The sequence below is a fragment of the Sinocyclocheilus anshuiensis genome, unplaced genomic scaffold (genome assembly GCF_001515605.1).
Source record: "Sinocyclocheilus anshuiensis isolate Anshui unplaced genomic scaffold, SAMN03320099.WGS_v1.1 scaffold840, whole genome shotgun sequence".
Taxonomy (NCBI): domain Eukaryota; kingdom Metazoa; phylum Chordata; class Actinopteri; order Cypriniformes; family Cyprinidae; genus Sinocyclocheilus; species Sinocyclocheilus anshuiensis.
This window is the reverse complement of record NW_015552598.1, coordinates 1,036,398-1,057,174: the sequence shown is the minus strand read 5'-3', so window position 1 is coordinate 1,057,174 and position 20,777 is coordinate 1,036,398. Positions and strand designations below refer to the sequence as shown.

General features: G+C 35.3%; 1 protein-coding gene across 2 annotated transcripts; it reads right to left on the bottom strand.

Annotated features, from left to right (window-relative positions):
* Positions 1-2,599: 2,599 nt before the first annotated feature.
* LOC107665739 (inositol hexakisphosphate and diphosphoinositol-pentakisphosphate kinase 2-like) lies at positions 2,600-17,224 on the bottom strand. 2 transcript variants are annotated; one of them, XM_016456751.1, is made up of 16 exons: positions 17,133-17,224; positions 12,583-12,990; positions 12,310-12,502; positions 11,881-11,971; positions 11,705-11,790; positions 10,486-10,640; positions 10,315-10,416; positions 10,081-10,242; positions 9,860-9,981; positions 8,842-8,943; positions 8,625-8,711; positions 8,266-8,341; positions 7,755-7,864; positions 5,024-5,109; positions 3,776-3,901; positions 2,600-3,017 (listed from the first exon to the last, which is right to left on the bottom strand). In XM_016456751.1, the coding sequence occupies exons 2-16, from the start codon at positions 12,733-12,735 to the stop codon at positions 2,896-2,898; spliced, it is 1,773 nt and encodes a 590-aa protein (XP_016312237.1). In that variant the 5' UTR covers positions 12,736-12,990; positions 17,133-17,224; the 3' UTR covers positions 2,600-2,895. The 2 variants fall into 2 exon arrangements, with proteins under 2 accessions (XP_016312237.1, XP_016312238.1); XM_016456752.1 differs by lacking the exons at positions 2,600-3,017; positions 3,776-3,901; positions 5,024-5,109 and adding an exon at positions 5,708-6,429.
* Positions 17,225-20,777: the final 3,553 nt, after the last annotated feature.

Sequence of the window (20,777 nt, the reverse complement as noted above, 5' to 3'; positions counted from 1 at the left end):
TATTGTACTTATTTTATTTGAAACAATTGTACAAGCTAATTCCAGGTCTTTCTGAAGCTCTCCACAAGTGATTCTTGGCTCTTGGACAACTCTTCTTACTTGGATTGTTACTGACATCTGGTGAAAACAGCACCTTTAGAAATATATTTACTGAGAAAAATGGTGATGTGTTCAATACTTATTTTACCCGCTGTGTGTGTGTGTGTGTATGTGTGTATGTATGTATGTATGTATGTACTGTATATATATATATAAAATTTGTTAAAATACAAAATCAAAGCAAATTTATTTCACAAAAATTAAGTTCAGATTGTTAAGAATATGATTAATACTGAATAAACAGCCTATAAGGTAAGGCTATTAAATAGCAGTCCCAAACTAGTTTTTGTTAATACAGTTAAGTTGGTTTGACCCACCACAGTCATTTAAACATATACAAAATGACAAAGTGAAAATAACATGGTATTTTTGTGTTATGGAAACAGTTACCATGGTGAATATACAATACTAACATGAACTGTTAATGAAACGTGGAAACTGCTCCTGAATAGAATGAATATCATACCTTCATGCAAATCCTTCACAGCTAACACACGCAGTACCAGTTATTTGATTTATCGGTACTGTACTTTTATTTCACGCTATGCATGCTCATAGTTTCTGCGCTTTAGTGAAGTGATATACAGCGCAGCGCCGCATTCGCGCGTGCTTTTGAACAGTGCGCGCTACGAACACGGTATAACATTTGGCAGGTTTTTCTAAGATTAGAGACTTTTTATTTCATAGCAAGTTACGAAAATTACGATTGAATAATGACACTGACATTAAGCCTGTCAACTCATCTGACCGCAGATACTGAATCGGGACAGCACGCTTTTCTCAGGCACTCTTTACTTAAAGGGGTCATATGATGCGATTTCAATTTTTCCTTTCTCTTTGGAGTGTTACAAGCTCTTGGTGCATAAAGAAGATCTGTAAAGTTGCAAAGACTAAAGTCTCAAATCCAAAGAGATATTCTTTATAAAAGTTAAGAGTCAACCACGCCTACCTAAAACAGCTCGTTCTAACACACCCCCACATGTCTACATCACGATTTGGGAAGATTTGCATAATGCTGCCCAAATGTTCACTAATGTACAGTATGTGGAAAATAATGTGTTTTTTGAACCTTAAACCGCATAAACACATTTCATTACACCAAATACACAAAATAATGTTCTTTTTAGCAACATCATATGACCCCTTTAAACTGCATCTGACAGAAGTGTCAACAGCTCTCATGCACGTCTTTTAAAATAAAAGTCTCGCATCAGAAAAACATTAAGAATTACGTTTTTTGTTGTTGATGGCATTTCTTTGGCCGTACTCTCCGCGACCCACCAGTTGAGAAACACTGGTTTAGGTGCTTCTCACATGAGTGTTGCATTGCACTATTGAGTAGCAAACAGAACTCTGATTTAAGATTCCAGAATGTCCATTTGAGAGAACAGATGAGTCCCCTAAAACAAACCGCCATTCACACAGGATGCATTCTCGTGGTCCATCCGTTCTTTTTGTCCATGTAAGCAAGTGTCAAATGGAGATATTTAGCCATTACGATGTAAATATAACATTTTTAAGACAGTTTTTTTTTTTTACAATTTTGAGATGTACAATGTGCTTCATGAAGCTGGTTTTGAATGCAAGAACATGTCCTGTAGCATTTATGTAGCCCATTTCCACCACATAAGAAAAAAAGGTAAATCATAATTTGGTAAAGCATATTTAGATACTATTAATTACTACATACATAAAAAATTATTTAAAACGTCATAATCATGACATAAAATATCAACACTTTATGCAAAAATAACGTAATAATTATGAAAAAAGTTGAAATTGAGACAAAAAAGTATTTTATGAGATGAAAAATCTAATTATTACATATTAAATCAATCTCAAACTTTACTTTTTAATGTCTTATGATTTTTAACTCAATTTTGACTTTGTCATAATTATGCTTTACAGTAATATGTAATAATTTGACTTTTGCATCCCATAAATATGACTTTTTTATGCCAAAAGCATGTTTTTTTTAATTTTCTTATGTGGTGTTAATAGTCTTTCATAAAAAAGAAAGTTTAAACCATCTGAAAAATCTGGATGACATGTCTTATTCCACCTATTTAGACAAGATATTGGACTGACATGCCTTGAAACTGATGCCACAGATTGTTAAAATAATGGCACAGTAGTTTAATAAAGGTTTTTAAAGAAAATCTCCAAAGAAATCTGTAGAAAAAAAATTGTAACACTACAATTTCAAACTCTCTATGGTGACAAAAATAAACTTACTAAGTAAAAAAATAAAAATCTCATGAACTATGATAATTTATCTCAGTATGTCAAAGTATGACCAATGTCCATATCATGGAATCTTCCACACAAAACCGTGGCAAAAGCGAAGTATGGAATGTTCCTGTGGCATCCTTCTGTTTGGATTAGTTTAATGAGATGGATGTTAAGCAATTAAATTGATGAATGGGGCAGATGATGCATTAACCCAATATCAAGACCACGCACAAATCCAAAATCTCTTACCACAGTCAATAGGGGACTCACAGCCAAGGGACCTGCAGCTGTCTAGTTAACAATTCAGGGTAAAAGAACACCACATTAACCAGCATTGCAAGATGCTGCTGACTCAGTCTAATGAGAGAAAATGGTTTGGTCTTTGTAAGTCTGTGAACATTTAATGAGTTACACTCAATTAGTTGCAGCATGCAAATATGGACTCAAATTCGAGGTCCGGGGGGAAGTGATGGAACTACACAGGAAAGAATCCACAGCATGACTAAGAAGTTTTTGTGCTGGCGTACTGAAAGTTAAAGGTGCTACTTGAGGTAAAGAAAGTATTCATGCCTCCCTGAGTCCTGCCCCTACATGCTTTTGTATGCCAATCCCACTCAACAAGCAGGTGGAACAGGTTTCCTGCCCAAAGCTATGAGCTTTGAAAAACTGCATCATTGCCCCACTACCTAAAAACAGACACAATATCTTGTCAAAGCATCCAATTTATCAAGATCTTTATCAAAACAACTGTTCCTGTTAACAACTTAGGCTGGATTCACAAAAATTACAATTTTTATAACATTAATGTCTCAATATATCTTCAATATTTAATACTATTTGTATAAGTTTAAGTATACATATTTTTGGGTTTTAGATCTGAGGCTATTCTGACTATAAGAGGATATTTTAATACATTTTTAAAGTTAGAGTTATAGTCAGAATTGCGAGTTATATACTCGCAAATCTGACTTTTTTCCCCAGAATTGTGTGATATAAACTCAGAATTGTGAGTTATAAAGTCAGAATAGCAAGTTAAAATACAAGATATACAAGTCTGTATCTTGCAATTCTGAGTTTATGTCTCACAATTCTGACTTTTTTTCTCGCAATTGCATCATTATACGAGAAAAAAGTCAAAATTGTGAGTTTATGTCGCAACTCTGACTTCATTTCTCAGAATTGCGTTTATATCATGCAGTACTGACTTCATAAATTGCAACTGCAAGTTTATATCATGCAATACTGAGAAAAAAATCAGAACTGCAAGATATAAACTTACAATTCTGACTTCATTTCTCAGAATTGCAAGATAAATATTCGCAATTACCTTTTTTATTCAGTGGCAAAATGTGCAAAATTATTTTCAAAATACTTTTTAGGGCCACTGTATTTCTAATCAGTTTATCAGTACAGCTTTCTGGCTGGTGCAAGCATAGAGTTATACCTTGTCCTCCAGGGTACATGCAACGAAAGGCTCGTCCAAGCTCCTCAGCCTGAACTCTACCCGCTGGCGTCAGCTCACCACCCCACTTCAGCACCAGCAGTAGAGACGGGCCCTCCTTCAGAGTGTCTGCCATAGACACAGAGAGGTCAAAAGTGATGCAACAGCTATTTTGAGTCAACATATATACATACTGTACACTAGGGTTGTGACGGTGAGGAAGTTTTCCCACCGGTTAATCGACGTGTGACAACACCGGTAATACCGGTATCACTGTTGGGGGAGGGGGGGTGTTAGTTCGTTTGAGTTTCCCTCTTTTCTTCACTTTCAAATGGCTTGTAAAAGTGCCGTGCGCATTTTACTTTCACTTTCAAAGTGATGCAATTCGGCGTCAAGCAATTGTTCATTTGAGTTTTCCCTCTTTTCCTCGGATTTCTTGGCTTTCAAATAGCTAGAAAAAGCGCCGTGCACGTTATACTTTCACTTTCAAATTAGCAGCAATTCCGCATTGACTCAATTCAAGCAACAACAACGTCAAACTCACTTTTGCCTATATATAAAACATAGAACTTTTATTAACAAAACGAATAAAAATACACCATATATGCCTAATAAAATAACAAATTACTTTGGCTACACAAAGTTTAAATAGGTATATAAAACTGCAAATCAGCAAAACTGTGGAACCAAATAAATAAGAAACATAGAACATTTATTAGCAAAACGAATAAGAAAGCTTGGAGGCACGGCATATACACCTTGATGTAAAATAAAATAAATAAAATACACAAAGTTTAAATGAAGTAATCAGCAAACACTGTGGAACCAAATAAATAAGAAACGAATGTTTAAAAAAACTTCCAGTCAATAGGCTTTTCAAAATCTAAAATATTGCCAAACATAGCCTTTGCATTTCCTTTCTAAACAATCTTCTGCCATCGTCTTGTCTTTCTCAACTCCCTCGTCAGTCAGCTCGACTCACTCTCCTCATGTGATAAATAAAATCTGATTCCTGCTCCGTGGTGCACTGTCATTCACGCACGGTTCGGCACGCTCCATTGTGTGTTTAGTTTTTAAAAGTGTCTGTCCTCTAACTGAACTAGGCTAAATTATTTTTGTTACTAAAAAAAAAATTAAACGACGGTGGGGGGGGGCGGTTCCACAGTAGGCAAATGATGTAACCGGTGTTGCGGCTTAACACCGGTATAACCGAAAACACCGTCTATCGCAGCAAGCCTACTGTGCACATACCTTCCTCCTCACTGGATGCTTTGGGCTGCCCATTTGGCAGGTAGGTCAGCTGCACCTTCCTGTTGATCCCTGAGAAATGGCCATACCTGAAAGACAATACACGGGGTGGGGGACATAAACATACCACCCCCTCTTAATGAGCATTCTCCCACTAAACAACACAGACAGCACGCATCAGACATAGCACTGCGCTCAAACCACTAGCAAGTGCTCTGTGGCCTCCATGTTTCTGGAAACATGTATCTGAGTGACCTTCCCAAGCTGGCAGGGGTTAATCTGTGCCATACCAGGACTGTCTCTACAGGAATGACAAGCTTTGGGAGGAATAAAACGTGGCATCTGCAACAGTGTCACGTTTTCAAGTTAAACAATACAGCAGAGAGTGGGGAATTCTGGAGAGTTGGTCTCTATAATTTATTGAAAAATGTTTCAAAATATCTTTTATATAAAGCATATTTTCAAAATATGTTCAAAAGTTTGGGATCAGTAAGACATTTTTTATGAAATTAATACTTTTATTTGGAAAGGATGCATTAAACTGAACCAAAGTGACAGTAAAAGACATTTGAAAGACGTGAAAATTTAGCTTTGGCATGACAAGAATAAATAGCATTTTACATATATTTAAATAGAAAACCGATATTTTACATTGTAATAATCTCTCACAATATTACTGTTTTTACTGTATTTTTTATCAAATATAATCAACCTTGGTGAGCACAAGAGACTTTAAATAATTATTGGCATCTGGCATGCTTTTAGGTTACACAATACAGTGGAGAGTGGAAATTCTGGTTGTAGTTGGTCTCTACAATTTATCTCCACAATTTATTCCACGATATTATGGCTAATAACCGATAACTGACCAATATCAGTTATAAGCCATAATATCCAAATACTTATTGGCTAATTAATATTGGCCAGATTTGTAATATCAGTGTATTCGTAGTTTAGAATATTTCTAATTTGATACAACTTGGTCTAAATCGGGTCTAAAGGTGGTTCTTATTCTCACTGGCCAGAAACGGACTCTGGAGTGAATTTGCTCTGCTGCATTATGTTTAATCAACCCAAAGCAAGGCACTTCCCCAAGCACCTGTTTCCTAGTTAATCCATGACCCCGAACAACCGATAATGTGTTGATTAGGTGCCACATTTAAGCTATGTGAGGGGGTCTGGAGGAAGTGAGGGATCGTGAGAGATTAGAAACAAAATGGCATGCAGATGCCACACAGAATTGCAAAAGGGATTCATCTCCAAGGTACGGTCAATTTTGGAGCCCTCATTAAAGTGTCAGTAATTTGAACAAGATCTTGGGTTAATGAGGGTTATGATCCACTTTGCCTGCTTTCTAAAGAGACAGGGGATATGAGGGTGCGCACTGATTATTATTCAGGCTGGATTCCCTTTGGAGAGAACGGCCAAGACACAAAGAGGGACACAAAGAGAGGAGAAGAGAGACAAAAGGAATGAAGTTAAGAAACTCATCCATATGAGGACATCTAAGGAAGCAAATGAGTCAAGGTCACAATAAAGTCAGTTACATACACTCAGCTGTTCATGAAATATCAGGTTTCTCCTGAAATACGCATCCATGATGCTTAAGACTAGAAGATATGATAGTAAATTTTGGCTATGTGTGTCATGTTAACAACAAAATCAAGTCTGATTAGGCTTGCCCTGATTCCCAAGAAGGTCAGCAAACTGATTTTTCTTTATGGTTTTGCCTAAAACTCTAAACTCTAAAGACTCTAAACTTAAAAGCTAAATTTCACTGGTACAACTAGGGAGATGCAAAATATCGGTATCATGTATTTAACCAGCTGATATTAAATATTTTTTTTTTACATTTATCGGTAGAGGTCAATATTGGACATTTTATTGTACATGCTCATTTTCACTATTTGACCATAAAATAAACAATTAATTATCAACTTTTCTGTACTGAGCAAAATTGAAATATCTATACAGTATCTAGTTACAGTTAAATGCATTGAGTTTAGCTTATTTAGCAACCATTAACAGTGATGTTACATCTGAGAATAAAAAATATATATATATTTCAAGTAAGTCAAACTTATTACTTGTAAGTTTTTAAATATTTTTTAATGACTTAAAAATCATTTATTTACATTATTATTATTTTAAAATATTATTTTATTTATTTATTTTTTAGATTTATTTTTGTCATTTTTGCCTTTATTATGATAGGACAGTGTGGCGATGACAGGAAGTGAAGTAGGTGAGAGATAGGGGGGCGGGATCGGTCCTCGAGCCAGGATTCGAACTCGAGAGGCCCGTAGTGCAACGATGCTGTATGTCGGCGCGCTGCCCATGAGGCTATCGATGCCGACATAATATTATTTTTTAATCTTACATTTTAATTTCAAAAGTAACCAATAATTAATTCTATTCCAGTTATTCCATTTTGGCTAAACTGATAAAACTATGTGTAGAAAATATGCAAGCATTTGTGCACATTCCATGAGGGCCTACTAATATCAATAGTGAAGTTAATCAAAAATACAATATATGTCTGGAAATTATTATACTTTCAGCAAGACCTTTGCCCGAAGATGTGAAAAGAGAAGTGAGAATTTTCAGTTGACAGAAGGAATCCAACATGTTTTAGAAATGATTGAGATGAGATGATGGTGTGTGTACAGTAGCTTTCCATAATCTCACAGTGTTGGAAATGGAGGGTTTTGGTACTACTGAACAGTTTACTTACATCTCCAGAACCGTCTTCAGTTGTTCTAGTTTGGATTTCTTCTCTTCAATCTCACAATCATTATGTAGGACCAGTTCTGCCAACAGCTGACGAGCAATATCCAGCACTTCCTGTAAAACATCAAATAAAGTGTTCAGGTTTTTATAATGATGTACAAATCACAACTGCACATTGTCACCGATAAGATCAAACAGGTCAAAGCTTAAGCCAACTGTCCACATGGTCAATTTTCACACAAAACCCAACAGATGCATGACACGCCGATGAGTCTCAAGGCTGAAGCATTCCAGACATAACACTACATGTGTCTTAAAAAAGACAGCTCAATCCTGTTTGACCTTTGACCCTGTGGCGCAAATTCCTGGCCTTGTACAAAGTAAATCATTAGGCTGGAGGCAAGCCTGTTATGAAACTGAAATATTATGTTGGTTCTTGCATCTACAGAACAAGTAGCACTTGTCAGAAAAATAAATTAACCGCATAGATCACTTGTACTTCAAAACAGACCCACCTGGAGCTGTTTTGGTTTCTTCAGCTTGAGTTTTCCAGACTTATAGCCACCATATTTCTCAAACAACTCAAAAAACCTGAGAGAAATGGAATCAGACATAACCAGCAGATAAAATACTTCAATCATAGATACAACTTTGACCCTGCCATGATGTGACAACCACTTTAAATTCAGAAGTGAGTCCTCTAAATTATCATTCAGTTCACTTCGGTTTAATTCATTTGTTTAATTCATGTTGCTTAATGTATGTTTAATTGAGTTTAATTATTTAATTTACTTTACATATAAGCATTCAGATTAAAAGTGATAACAATATGTAGCTGCAGTGTAAAAGCAGCCTGTTAGAATTTGTCACTTACAGGGCGTTCCTGACCTCCATCTTCATCTTCTGTTTGGGCGTACGGTCGCCATGGCGAATTACAGCAATAACACAACGGAGCTCCATCCTTCAGACAAGAGATGACATGTTCAAAAGCAACAACACATATAGTAAGCATTTAATTCTACCTCATTGGTTTTAATAATAAACAGCTTTGAGACAGAAATATATCCTTAGGACAAGAATGGTACACCCACATGGTTCCTGAGGTAGTCGGGACGATAGGGATGTCCTCTGCTTCCATGGGGATCGACCAGGGAATGTGGAGCTGAGGAGCCAGCTCTCGCATCACCATGTTCCTGAATGAAAGACATCAAATATGAGCTAAAATATCTATAAATTACCTTATACGACAGGAATGAATACATCTGTGCTGAATAATGACACTATTGCCTTCTATAGAGCTGCTTTGTAGTTGAACTGAGCTCACTTGATAACTAATGAACTTTGCAATATTCACCCTATTAAAGAACTGGACTAAACTGAACTGGATAATGACACTATTGTCTTTTTAGAGCAGCTTTAGAACAGAAATTGTATTAGTTTCATAATTTAAGAACTTTGTAACATTAATACTATTATTTTTTTGTTTATTACTGCTAAGCTGATTTAAAACGACCTGAATTGCATAAAGCGCTATATAAATAAAAAACTTGCTGTTTTGCTGGTCTTCACTCGCTCAAGCTGATCCTAGCTCCCAGCCTGCCAAGTATTTAGCAGGTTTAGCTTGGTCAGCTGAAAAGTGCCCAAAACCACTCTAAAACCAGTCAACCGATCAGCCTTAACAGGCTGGGAGACCAGTAAACAAGTTTAGACTAGTTAACTAGTAAACCAATTTAGACTGGTTAACTAGTAAACCAGTTTAGATTGGTAACAGATTAGATTTTTTCAGTAAAGATGCGTTTTAAATTCAAAGCTTAGATCAAAGAGAAATAAAATAAAAAATAAAACTGAGTGTTAGTTTAATGTATGTGTTGAATTTTAGAGAAATGGCAAAATTATTTGACAAGTAACAGCAAGTAACAACATTTATTAAATATGACATTTTGAAGTATAAAGACTCCAAAAATCTTAATTTTATTTACAATTAAATAAAATTACAGTGGGGGGGAATTACAGTGTATGCAGTTATGTAGTTGTAAAATGTAAAAATTGTGTGAAGACGAGATTTTCGAGTTACCACAGACAACAAGACAGCAACACGGCCTCACCTACCCCAGAACTTTGGCACAATCATCATAATACTTCATGGAGTTCTTTACAAAGCTGAAGCCATTAACGTCACAAACGAAAGAGTGGCCATTTGCTCGGAGGAGGTCAAAACCACAGACTGTTTGCTGGTTTGGAAAGACATTATGAGACAAAAAACATTTTCATTATCATTCATAACCTGCAGCTACTGACAAAACACTGTGTTTTTCTTTTGCGAGACTCACCTTAAATGCAAGACACACTTTTCTGGCCACAAGCTTCTCCATCGCGGTGAGCATCACAGGATAGCGGATCTCCTTCCCCTCACTGTCTCTCTCCACTTTCCCATCCAGAGCAGGAGACTTACGGGCTTCGGCATGAGCGTAATCAGGTCCGACTGTGTAAACCTAAAACATCCATCAGGAATAAACAATCTAACCAGCCACCACATACAGTAGTGTCATGAAATACAGGTTTACCTTAACATCAGTGCCATCTGTGGGCATGAACTCCTCGTAGATGTAAGATCCAGTCTTACGAACGGTACTTTCAGGAGAATACACACTGCTCCGACTGCCGATCTACAGAAAGGACGATTTGAGCTCCACACCAAACAAATCTAAAGTTATTAAAAGTTATCAGTACTGTACCTTTCTGAAGAGACGCTGGCTGCCACCGCCGGCTGAGGTTGGGTAATAGATGTAGACATTGTGGTCCTCGGCAGAGACGGGCTTCTCCACAAAGGGTTTGTGAAACACTTCCCCGTTCACTTCCACATGGTCCTCGCTCTCCACCAGGTTACATTCTGATGTCACAAAATCAAAATGTCACAATCTTTCGCAATACAGAGTATTTAGGTACCCACTATGAGGAACTTAAAAGGCACAGTTCAACCCAAAAAATAAAACAGCATACAGGTTTGAAACGACATAAGGGAAAGTATATTAGGGCTACATGATGTTGCGAAAATATGTAATTTAGATTTCTCTGATAAAAATTGCAATATCGATTTAAATCTCTAGGTTTGCTCTGCTTGTTTGCAGGGCTACACAATTAAATAATGATGTATAAAATTAAATAATAATGATAGTAGTTGTTGTAGTGGTTATTACTATTACTAAATAAAAAAAATAAAGTAAGAAATGTTACTACTACAAAAATTAGTATTCAATAACAGTAATAATAATAGTTAATAATAATAATAGTTGTATTTTATAGTATAGCAGCTGTAAAATGACAAAATTAATATCTGTCTTAATTTCTTTATTTTTAAATGTTAAAACTTCAAGTTTTATTTTCATGAAAACCGCAAGGAGCCATTAAAGCTTTTCTTTTATTGAACAATTTTGTTGCCAGGTTATAAGCACTCCTCATTACAAGTTTGGGAATATGATTGGTTATTATCATTAACTAAAACAAAAATTAAAAATAAAAATGAAATGAAATAAAACATAAAAACACTTATTTACAACTTATTTTATTTCAGCAAGTTGCCAAGGCAACCAATGCAACATTTCTCATTTTCTTTTTGTTTAAGATGAAGTGCTAAAATAATTAAAACTAAATAAACTAAAACTAAATACTAAAATGTAATAAATATATAAACATAAAAAAATAAAACGACAAAAACAACAAAATAACTAAAACTTTCATTACAATTTTTTTTTTAAATCTAAAAATAAAATCTAATTTTAAAATATTAACAAAACAATAACAGCATATCAATGATACTAAAATAACACAGAGCCACTCTGAGACACTGAAAACACGGGATCATGAGCTGCACGCTTGCAAATGAACAGTGCCACGCTTTACTCTGAAGCATGCAGAAAAAATCTTCTAAATTATGACCACAGTAATAATCTTTACCCTCTGGTCTGTCGGGGTCCCGGTTCAACACTGCATAGCGTGGAAGGTCAATGCCCTCTTCCTGTAGAATCCTGTACACTTCCCTCCTAAAGCCATGAGCATATACTGTATGTCCCAGTCAACTCTCATAACAATGTTTACTTGTCAAGAATATTTCAGAGAATAATTTACCACACCTGTCTTGAATGAAATACTGCATATTGAGGTCGTTGATAAGGAGGGGGTTTCTTAGTTTGGTATAACTTACTGCTTTGTCAAGGGGAAATCCTTCAAGATGAGAAAAAAATATTGTATTCATTTGCATCAGTTAACATCCAATTTGGGGGGGTTGTCAGATTTTGAAATGTTTTTCTATTATGATTAAAAAAAAAAAAAAAAAACTATCTTATGCTTACTGAGGCTGCATTTATTTTATTTGATCAAAAATACAGCAAAAAGTTAAAAATTTTGAAAAATTACCACAATTCAAAATAATTGTTTTCTTTTTTTATTAGATATTTAATTGTAATTCATTTCTGTTTTGAAGGCAGCATTAATAATACTGAGACAATATGGCACATCAAGATTTCAAGCTGATTGCGTGTGAACTGTGTGATGTCAGATACCTTTGGAATGGAAGGAAATGAGGCAGTCACACAACGGCCACTTCTCCACCGGTTCACTGAGTATAACCTCCTCTGGAAAAATGACCACAGTGATGTACTCAAACTTACAGAGCCTCTCCAGAATCTCAGTCATTGGTTTGGATTTCGATTTCTTCATCATGGAGCAGATCCCCACCATAATCTGACGCTCTGACTGATAGAAGAAGATATCGCATGAGCATCACTTACAAATTTAAAAAAAAAGCTCACTCGTCCATTAACAATTTTCTGTACCTGATCCTCATCCTCCTCCTCCTCCTCCCTGTAATGTCCTGAGATCTTCCTCATGTCTATGTCATCCAGCTCTCTGCTTTCACCACCCTCACTTCCAATAAGGAACTGGGGAAGTTCGCTGTTGCACATCCCCTGTCCGCTTGACTTCGACATTTCTGTCGAGTCTCTGTCAAACAGCCAAATTCCCAGCACACCATCTCGTGCTGAAGCTCAGTGGTGGAAACATTAGACAGATGAGGTGCGTAATCCAGTAAGATTAGGGTCCAGAAGTGACTTAATGCCAAGGTTGTCTGAGAAAATGACAGTGTGTTTAATCCTTAAAAATTTGGTGTCATCCTTCCAAAACCAGGAACATGTTGTGAGTTAATCCTGTTCAACTTCTCTCACAAAATCCATTCCTGTTCTTACCTGCAATAAAGAGCCAATAGACAATATATGAGAAATTAATACTTTGTAAGTATGCATTAAATTGATCAAAAGTGACAGTACAGACATTTATAAGATTTCAGATGCAGTCCTTTCAAACTTTCAATTGATCAAAGAGTATTATTTATATATACAGAGTTCTGGCATGAAACTCTAGATGGCGCAGTCCGATAGGTCTAACTCAGTCTGACCTAATGACTTCATTATCACATGGCACAGCTGATTGGTTCTCTCCTGTATCGGTAGCCAATGAGCTCGCTGCTCAACATTCAAATATATGACTAGTGCTTGCCGTAACAGTTGCAGCTTGCTTCAGAAACCCTCCACCTTCCCCAGCACCGCCTGTATAGATCTGCTACGAGGTGATTCATGTACGCTATATGGGGTTGTTTCATGTATGTTATGCTTGCAGCAGCAATATTTCTTACATGCTCACAGCAGCATGTTGTGGATGTATTGGCAGTAGCAAGTCTCAGTACTTGCTCTGCCACAGCAGCAGCAGCGTAGCAGATCTATTCCGCCAAGACCAAATACATTAACATTGTCATATACATTACCATGCCAATCCCTCTGAGAATTGTCATGACAGAAATATTTTTTCTTGAGCAGCAAATCAGCATATTAGAATAATTTACATTAACAGTGATTAATAATTGCTGAAAAACTGCTGTTCATTATTTAATGTTAGCTATTGCATTAACTATGTTATGTTTATATGTATCCATATATGATGTATCCATGTATCCTTATTCTAAAGTGCTAACACTTTTTTGTACCACATTCATTCATTTTACAGATGTTTTAAAATAATGCAAATAATACTAATAAAAATTAGTTGCACTTGGCCTACATTTTCCAGAGTTACGCCATGTCTTCCAATATGCTGACTGCTAGGGAAAGCATGCAGTGTTGGACATATATGCTGTTCCATATCACATTTCCATACCCATGCTGATACAGGTCATGCTAGCTATGCCTCTAAACAAACACTGCACTGCTTCTTAATCCAAACTATCCCGGGGCTACTTTTTACACAATCTATAAACTCCCATCAAGCCACCCAGATATAGAATCAATGTGTTCATCCGATATGTTTCACGGTCTGTAAGAATACTACAAACTACAAACTGTTTGCATGTAATCAAGGGCATAATAATAGCCACGGGCCCCTGACAGAGGTGAATATGGGGGAGGGGTGAGACTTGGATCAAATGCTGAGGTCTACGGCTTCCAACGATAACTCATCACGCTGTGGATGTGTTGACAGGGAACATTAAGTTGAGAGGAAGCCGTCTACAGCGACCCAGGATCAGGAAAAACACACACACATGGATAAACAAACTCATAAATAAATGCTACTATCACTTACAAAAAGCCACAAAGCAACCAGAGTCCAATATCCTTGCAAGATAATAAGATATTAAGTCTTTCGAGGGATTTTTGAACATCCTAACTCACACTGATCAGAAACTCATTGCCTTCTTCTGCAAGGCCTCTCCTGTGTTGTGCAATCTTGATTTTGTGTTAAGCAAACATGTCAAAGTAAGTATGTCCAAGTATGTAACATTCAACATGAACTATGTAAATGTCTATATGTGTTTATTCATTTTTCAGCCTTAAGTGGACAGATTTCATTATGTTTATGTCTATACAGCCTTGTAAAAGGTGAAATCATTTCTGGAACTGCAAAAAAATACTTTTAAACATGGCCTTATCTGCTATTGGTCGGAAAAAAAAAGATAGCTCCTCCCTAAACTCATGCCATTGGTTGAGCCGACATTGCTGGGCTGGAATTTTAGTGGCATTTACTGACTCTCAATTTCAAACCTGAAAACATTTCTTTATTCTGTGTGATATAAAAGTAAGAGATTTTTTTCCTGTGGAAAAGCTGTTTTTGTCCATACAATGAAAGTCAATGGGGTCCAAAGTTGTGTGACCCCATTGACTTTCACCGTATGTGCAAAAACAGCTTTTCCACAGAAGTAAGTCAACGAGACCAAATTGACCATGATGACTGAATGGTGACAACATTTTTGGATGAACTTGTTTCTGTTTCCAAATCAGAGCAATGGAGAGCCAATTTCCATCTGACATCATAGGAAACAAATCAGAGTCCAGTACATATCAGCAACATGATCCTGTGATGATGAATCTAGCAGTCCAGCAGCTACCAACGGAGAGAGCAAACGACCTTTGAGATCATATCCTGTGAAGTGCTTTTATTATGATCGGGAGGACTGCCACTATTTAACAGGTTATTTCTGTCATAAATGATTATCATTAAGATAAAGAGGATAAGAGCAGCACTGCAACAACCTTGCAATTGAATATCAATGACAGAACGTGACTATATGATTTATTGAGCTAATATGACAAAGTTATTTTTAGAGGAAAAAAATATTTTATTTATTCATTCATTTAATTATTAATTTATTTTATTGATTTACTCATTTTTGTTTTTGCTGACAAAAATATGCCAAATGTCAAAGGTTTTAGAATATATAATTACATTTCGCAACATTTTGAAAAAGTTATTTATTTATTGAAAAATGTTTCAGTTTTCTTTTTTCTTCCTTTTTTTTTTAAACAATATGATAAATGCCAAAGACTTTAGCAAACCAAACCAAATTTTAAAACATTGTGAAAAATAAAACGATTTATTTAAAGATATAATTCTTTTGGTGTGCATTCTTGTTTTTTATTTTTTGTCAAAGACCTTAGCAAACCAAAAAAAAATTTCAACATTTTGAAAATTGTAATTTATGTATTTATTTAAAGTTAATTGCAAGCAAGAGCAAGTATTAAAGTGAATAATTTACAGTAATTATTAATAATTACATAATAATTAATAATGTGCACAGCAATACAATTGAGACAATCAAAAGAGCTTGCATTTGCAGAATATAAAGCATGCTAAACTGCCTAACTGATCCCAAAATGGTAAATAATTAACTAGAAAGTTAATCATTACCAGTCTATAGTAAAAATCATTACTATAGCATTATACTGCTAAATAAAAACAAACTGTTGAAGGTAGAATCAAACTAGGAACATATGGTAAAAACCCTGTCCACTGAAAAAAAATAAAGTTTTTCCATCATTTACTCACCCTCGAGTCAAACTCAGTAAGGCTGATGATACACGGGGCAACTTTTTGACCAATTCTGCTGGGCATCTTTTTTTGAGCAATGTTGCTTGGGCACTTTCCCATTGAGAATGGGTAACAAATTTAGATTTGGATATTTTAGATTGGTCGTGGGCTCCATGTCTCACCTGGTTGCCTGTTGACCACAACATTTTCCAAAATTGCCTGGCAACATTGCTCAAAAAGTTGCCCAGTGTATCATCAGCCTAAGACTTACTTTCTTCTGTGGAGAAGTGAATAGAATGATGTTCAATATCCCACAAAAAAAAAGTAAGTCATACAGGAAGCAATTCTCTTTCTCTCTTTGTGTGTGTGTGTGTGTGTGCGTGTGTGTTGTTTAAACTATCCCTTTAAGTGCTTCTTTGGACCTCAACTTTGAGAGTTGTAAACATTTTAGGCCACTTTTCAGTTTCACAAGCATGCAACTGGCACATACCAACCTACCTCACAAATTAACCACAATGAGCAAACATGTCATGCAAGTAGAGCATGATCTACAGAAAGCGTGTCAGACTGTGGAGAGTCACATCTGCAGCTGTCAGACTGATGCCTGCATTTTAACACTGCCTTAAAAGTAGTCACCAGAGGCCAGGACACACAGAGCCCAAATGCCAGGCTGCTGGACGATGGAACAGAAGTCGAGCAGGAATGCAGTGCACTGCACCTCATAACTAACAGCTCTTATGCATCTTTTTCTCTTCAATAAAACACAATGACGACTGAACAGGGAAGACAAATTTGAGCTACAGACAGAAAGTGGTATATTATATTGCGCAAAACATTATGAATACAACATCCTCCTCTCATCGCATCGCATCATCAGGCGATTCAGTTGACTCAAATCAAACAAACCATCACTCAACCGACTTCATTTAAACTCACGCAGCGAACTAACTCTACAAACACAAACTTTATAAAGCAATAAATGATACACAGAAATGACTGCGAAATGTCACGGTCCATACTGCAGGATACTCACTCGTTGAAAGAGGAGCTCGGTCTCGGACAGAGTTTGATTTCCTCATCTGCTGTCAGAATGAAACTGGAGCTCCGCGTGAACAAAACACTTGACCAGCGCTGTCTTTCGTGATCCATGATGCGGAAACTACACACAGAGGACTGCCACCTACAGAACGGGCGAAACAACACGACCCTTTAGTATTAACGCCTGGCATTTTTTTGATGAACAGTTTATTGTTTATTAAAAATCTAAATCAAAAGTTTTTATGTTTTGCATTATATTTTATACATCACAATTTTAAGGTCTATATAGTGAGAACATGGAGCTCATAGTCACACACAACAAGGAGTAAAAACACATCCAAGAATATGTAATTTGCTGTATTATATGGCCAAATAGAAAGACGAAATTCTGAGCTTGTAATGCAAATTTAAGAGATTTTTATAACACTATTAGCAGACTACTTAATGAAAAAAATGCATTAAAATGAATATAAATGCATATAAATATCACTTGTCACTCTATACCTCATGATATCATAATTAAATGCTTACTATAATGCAATGCAATTCAATGGTTATTAAATGATGTACAAATAAACAATCTTCATATCATATTGATACTTACATTAAAAAATGAATGGATAATCAAATATAATCAACTTAAAGGGACCGTTCAGCCAAAAATGAAAATTCTGCCATTATTTACTCACCCTCAAGTTATTCCAAACCTGTAAGAGTTTCTGTTTTCTGTTAAACTCAAAAGAAGATATTTTGAAAAATATGGGTAACCAAACATTTGATGGTCCCCATTGACTTCCATAGAATGGGGAAAAAATGCTATGGAAGTCAAAGGTGACCATCAACATTTTTTTTTTTTAATATCTTCTTTTGTGTTCAACAGAAGAAATAAACTTATATAGGGTTGAAACAACCTGAGGGTGAGAAAATGATGACAGGATTTTTATTTTTCCTTGCTAATAAATTATAAAGGATTACTTGATACATATTATCAAGTATACAGGTGCATCTCAATAAATTAGAATGTACTTCAGTCTGTGTGCATTGAATTTATTTAATACACGAGTTTCACAATTTGAGTTGAACTGACATAAATGAACTTTTCCACGACATTCTAATTTATTGAGATGCACCTGTAAACTATCAATCAGACAACAGAAGGCATGTAAGCAGATTGTGTACAACAGGTTTTTCATTCAGTTTTGATAATGTTGACAATTTAGAGGCCTTAGAAATGAATGTATCACATTTGATACAGTAGGCTTTATACAGTAGATTAATATTGTAGTTAATCTGACGTGTGAACTGTCAAGTGGTCAGAAGAGTAAAATATTATGTTGACAGGTCTGTCCCACCCTTCAAATTATCATGGTGTACTCCAATTATGCATTTTACAATAAAACTGAGCTACTATTAGGCACCATTCTCATAAAATGTTTATTAAAATTGTATTTTCTCATGAAAAATTATAGTTACACCGGTGCATGGTGAATTGGCTTTATACAAAAAGTATTAGGTTTCATTCTATGCCCAGTTTGTATTTTGTAAACCAATGTTTATCTGATATGTATCTGTTATAAATATACACAATATACATGGGAGATGGTTCTGTACTAGAATATAATATTACAGTGTTATTGTAATATAATATTACAGTGTAATATTACAGATTAATAGGGAAAACCTCTACAACCTCACACACTCAGTCATCCAGCTTGTGATTATGTAATGGCGCCCAGACTGAGAGAGCAGCTCTGGCTCCACTGAGGTGCCTGAAGAGATTGTAAAAGGGTCCCTGATGGAAAAATATGAAATGAAATGGCCATTGAAATGTGATAGAAACACAAGTCTATAAAATGCTTTTCAAAATAGATTTTGTTCCATTTTTATAATAAAGGCTAAAAATAGAGAAAATAGAAAGTGACTAATTATTGTTTGATCTTAAAGTAATTTAAAAAGACATGCACCAAACAAATAATGCAATATTTAAATCTGTCAACTAATTGTATTGTGTACAATTTAAATGCAATGTGGGATATTTAGCTTTACAATGAGATAAAAAAAAAGTATGCAAATACAATAGTACGCTACTATAAAAATAAATACAAATGTTCATAGGCCAAATATGAACTATACCTACATATTATTTATAATGACAAAATTAAATTAATGTATAATTAAATTAATATAAAATTCTTAAAAATGACACTACAATAAAATTATTATTATAAACAAGCAAACTGCTTAACTGTGTAATTCCTACAGAAACTACTTTAGGAAATAATTTTATTTTAAAAAAGAACAATATTTAAACTACTGTATTGTAGATACATAATGTAGAACTATATGACTCTATAGTACTTCAATAATGATTATTTTAATAGCTGTAATATGCAAGTACAGTATGCAAATTACTTTGGTGTGCTACCGTAAGCATAAATGTCCATAAACCAATTATCATCTACAGATTATTTTTAATAATGAATTTAAATAAACAATTCAATAAATACAAAATAAATAAAACATCAACAACAGTAAAATAGTAATCAATTAATTAAATAACTGTGTAAATCTTAAGCAATTAGCTTAATAAATCATTTGATTAAAAAAAATAAATAAGAAAATGAAAGAAAAATTTCTAGTCTTCATGGAACTTTTGCTGCATAAATGTCACTGCATACATTTAAATCAATACATAAGTTTAAAAAATAACCTCTCCGTAACCCGCCAGTTGCTCACTGAGTGCTTATATACAGCAGAAGGGGTCCGTAGCTGTGACATCTCCATAATGCCTCCATTCATTCAAATGAAGCCCAGTAAAAAAGACTGCTTTCCCCCTTCAACGGACGCCGAAAAGCTGTCAATGCCCTGTTGAGCAGGCCAAATGGGAAGTGAGTCAAAGCAAGCTTGTTCAAATCCAGGCCCTGCGTCATATTGAGGCGAGTGATGAGAGTTTGGGTTCGAGACCTGTGCTGGGGTCAAAGAGGACAATCAGTTATGTGTGACTCTCTACAGCACGTATACAAAATTGATCACGTCATTCGGTTCACCACAAAATACAGAGAAACAAAACTGTGTTGGAACATGTATGTATGTTTCCAATCAACACACACACACAATAATTAATCATTTTAAATATGATCTCTTTTTTTTTTTTAACTTGAGATGTCAAGAGATGTCAGAACACTGATGACTATGAATCAACAATTACATGGTCTCTAAACATTTCATAGGTAGAAAGGCCAAATTAAGACATGAAGCAGACATCAAGTATTTTTTGTGCACTATGAATCATGTTTCCATTTGTCGTTTGCCAGAAGCTTAATGTGAAGATAGGCCGGCTCAAAACACTGGCACTAGGATTGACCAAAGAGGAAGAATTAATCATAAAGAAATCTGACAAATTTTTAGGTTTGGCGGTTGGTCGAGGTCTAATATTACCATTTGTGACATGATTCAAATATGACCAATTCGGGGGCTATTAGTGCACTTCATCTCTTACACTGTGTCCTTTATGTCAGTGTTTCTCTTTTTTTTTTTAGTGCTGGACCTTCATCATATGTCAAGCGATCATCAAGGAACATCTTCATCATCAAAATACGATCATTAATGTCAAGGGCAATCAAGTATGATTCACAAATTG